Source organism: Odontesthes bonariensis, chromosome 18 (genome assembly GCF_027942865.1).
Source record: "Odontesthes bonariensis isolate fOdoBon6 chromosome 18, fOdoBon6.hap1, whole genome shotgun sequence".
Lineage (NCBI taxonomy): Eukaryota > Metazoa > Chordata > Actinopteri > Atheriniformes > Atherinopsidae > Odontesthes > Odontesthes bonariensis.
The window spans coordinates 29,786,095-29,789,720 of record NC_134523.1 but is presented as its reverse complement, the minus strand read 5'-3'; the positions used below and the strand labels follow the sequence as shown (position 1 = coordinate 29,789,720).

The window sequence follows — 3,626 nt, the reverse complement described above, 5'->3', positions numbered from 1 at the left end:
TCTTGTGCTGAATAGTGTTTTTTTGTTCCTTTGCATTAGTAACAGTATTATTGTATTATTATTGCTTGTTGTCAATGTTTACATGCAGGAAATTTTTATATTTTGAATGCACACATGTTCTTTTGCACTGTTAACTTTTCCTAGAGGTATATTGCATTCTGCACCTTGCGCCCTTATTCTTTTTTCCTGTTCTGTTAATAAACATTGTTAAGCCATATCAAGTTGTTTCAAGCATTTATTTCAAACAAATTCAAAAGTAATGAACAATGAGGAATTAACTCAAACAACACTTTTGCACATGTTTGTTAAGGCACACCAAACAGTGACAATCTTATCTAAAGGCATTAGGTTTTCACCCTCACATTTGAGCAGCATGTGCACAGGTACAGTTGAATGTAAAAATCTGAATTTGTTGCGCACAACACCAATCACCCTCTCTATGTGAATTCTGAGATGTGCTATGGCCCGAGTCTCCTCCACATCTTTCGCCTCCAGCTGTGCACGACCCCTTGTGAATGTAGGTATTTTCACTTCAGCACACATCATACCCACACTCTCTCTTATATTAAAGCCCCTATCTGCCAGCACAATGTCACCTGGTAACAGTTTGTTCAGAAAACCACTTTGCTCAGTTATATGCTTATCACTTGTGCGCCCACCCCACCCGTTAGATATGAAGGAAATGACACCCTGGGGCGTGATCACAATTAGGTATTTCATGGTGTATGCGTGTTTGTACTGAGAGAAAGTCTGTGCCCTTGCCAGTACATTTGAGGGTTTCTCGATGAACACCTCAAAGCAGTCCACAATGGCAGCCACATTTTTCCCAAATGACTCCACAAACTCGTGTGGCATACTGGTCAATAAGCATTCCCTGCTTGGCCAGAGCACCAATGGACTCAGCTGTGCGTACATCACTCCAAGGGTATGGTGAAAGGCATCGCCGACTGTTGTCCTGTGTACTCTAAACAGATGGCTGAGGTGCTGTGTTGGAAGGTCTAGTCTGAGGCGCATTAAAGTCAATAGGACAAGCTGGAAGGGTGAGAGCTTCTTCATCCGACCTTGAGGCAGATATAGAGTGAGGATGAGTAGAAGTGTCTGGAACAATGCAAAGTTTGGAAGCCCCGTGTAATACTTCACTGCGTTATCGTCACCACTCAGAAAGTTCTCATTCATCCGATATTCATCAAGCTCCCTCTTCAGCTCTCTGTTTTCTTCCATAAGACTGTTGATAACATCTCGTCTAGATGTGCAGAGTCCACATCCCATGTCCTGGGCTGGCGATGGAGGCTGCTGCTGGTCCTGGGCTGGCGATGGAGGCAGCTGCTGGTCCTGGGCTGGCGGCTGCTGCTCCAGATGCTGGGTCCTGCGCTGTACTTGGCGCTGATATCGCGCTACATCTGTCTCTTTAACATGATTGTGGCCTAATTGCAGGGATGGTGTCCAGTCAGGATGGTTCTCCAACATCTCATATGATGGCTTACCTACAACAGAATAAATAGTTTATGAAAAAATCTATGCAATCAATGGCAAACCCATTAAAGAACACATGCAAAATAAAGATACAGACTGAGAGGGTAACGCTGCTCATGGTATGACTAAAGAGCTGAGGGGGTACACATTAACACATTAACCACATTAGGGGGTAGTTAACATTAATTTTCGAAGAGGCAACAGTTTGCAAATTGAGCATTTTTGAAAAGGCAAAAGTTCGCTAGTTAGCTAGGCAGCAACGGTAAAGCAACGGTAAAACAACGGTAAAACAACGGTTGCAACGGTTGCAACAACATAAGGTAACATCGTAGCTTTAAGAGACCACAACATAAAGAGATTTTTAGATAACTTACCCGAGTGAAAATGCAGAGAACACACTCTCAACCACGGAGGGGCGCAATCGAAAGTAAGGTCCTTTCTTCTTATTGCAACCAACCAAGCAACCCGGCGTCTCCTGGTCAGGTCAGAAACCTGCTCTCCCTGATGCTGCATCCATTTAGGAAACCTAAAATAACGAATTTCGTTGTTCCTATGTTTCCCAAACGTATTGTGTGAGGTACTGGAACAGTTCTTCACACAGCATTGATTTCCAGGCATGTTCTTGCAATTCCGTAATGTTAACACTAACTGATTTAAAAACACACGCGTACAATGTAAACTAACGGAGAGAACGGCGTTTTCTCGCTAGCATTCTGCCAACATGGCGGATAGGGGCGGGGCTCTGTACTATGACGACAACTCCTCATTCTCAATAGAAAGAAGCTTGAGAGTAAACTGCAGAGGAACAATATCACAGATGTGTGGTCAGGAATGAAGAAGATCACAGGCCTCAAACAGAGGGAGGATCAGATGGATGGAAGTCTGGACAGAGCAAATGAGCTGAACACATTCTTCAACAGGTTCAGTTCAGGAACAAGCTCACCATCCTCCCCTCCTGTTCCCAGCCAAAGAGACATCCCACCCTCCTCTGATCCACAGCTTTCCTGTAACATCTCCACCTCCACCTCAGTCATGGATTCTTCTGCTTCCAATAGTTTGTCTTCAACCCTAGCTCAACCTTAGCTTGACCCAAGAGAAGGTACCACTGTTGTGGAAGACATCCTGTCTGGTTCCGGTACCAAAGAAAACTCATCCTTCAGACATCAATGACTACAGACCTGTTGCCCTGACATCCCACATCATGAAGGTCCTGGAGAGACTCCTGTTGACCCACCTGTGTAAGCAAACCAGCACATATCAGGACCCCCTGCAGTTTGCTTATCGCCATGGAGTTGGAGTTGAAGACGCTATCATACACCTGCTTCAACAAACCCACTGTCATCTGGACAAAGCAGGCAGCACTGTGAGGATCATGTTCTTTGATTTCTCCAGTGCATTTAAAACAATTCAGCCTGATCTGCTTCGTCTGAAACTCCAGAAGACTCAGGTGGAGGCCTCAACAATCACCTGGATTAATGACTACCTGACAAACAGACCACAGTTTGTCAGACTGAAGAATTGTGTGTCTAACCAGGTGATCAGCAGCACAGGAGCACCACAGGGGACTGTACTCTCACCATTCCTTTTCACTCTGTACACTTCAGACTTCCAGTACAAGTCAGACTCCTGTCATCTACAGAAATATTCAGATGACTCTACAGTTGTCGGGTGTATCAGAGATGGACAAGAAGCTGAGTACAGAGAGCTGGTGGACCGCTTTGTGGCATGGTGTGGGAACAATCATCTCATCTTGAATGTTAACAAAACAAAGGAGATGATTGTAGATTTCAGGAGAAACAAGGTCAGATCAAACCCCTTTTCCATCATGGGAGAAGAAGTGGAGGTGGTTGAGGAATATAAATACCTTGGTGTTCATGTGGACAACAGACTGGACTGGAGACACAACAGTGAAGCAATCTACAAGAAAGGACAGAGCAGACTGTACTTCTTGAGGAAGCTAAGGTCCTTCAAGGTTTGCAACAAGATGTTGCAGATCTTCTACAAGTCTGTTGTTGAGAGCGTCATTTCCTCTTGCGTCATCTGTTGGGGCAGCAGCATCAGAACCAGGGACCTAAAAAGACTCAACAACCTGATAAAGAAGGCTGGTTCTGTTCTGGGGACGACTGTGGAACCTCTGGAGACAATAATGCAAA

At 44.8% G+C, this 3,626-nt stretch overlaps 1 protein-coding gene across 1 annotated transcript; it reads right to left on the bottom strand.

Annotated features, from left to right (window-relative positions):
* Positions 1 to 279: 279 nt before the first annotated feature.
* On the bottom strand, positions 280 to 1,881 carry LOC142367891 (uncharacterized). Its single transcript, XM_075449914.1, has 2 exons — positions 1,848 to 1,881; positions 280 to 1,484 (listed from the first exon to the last, which is right to left on the bottom strand). The coding sequence occupies exon 2, from the start codon at positions 1,465 to 1,467 to the stop codon at positions 280 to 282; it is 1,188 nt and encodes a 395-aa protein (XP_075306029.1). The 5' UTR covers positions 1,468 to 1,484; positions 1,848 to 1,881.
* Between the last annotated feature and the right edge of the window lie 1,745 nt (positions 1,882 to 3,626).

What these genes read in the sequence shown, in the direction of transcription:
- LOC142367891 (XM_075449914.1), bottom strand. Translation starts at nt 1,467, where the DNA reads ATGTTGGAGAACCATCCTGACTGGACACCATCCCTGCAATTAGGCCAC.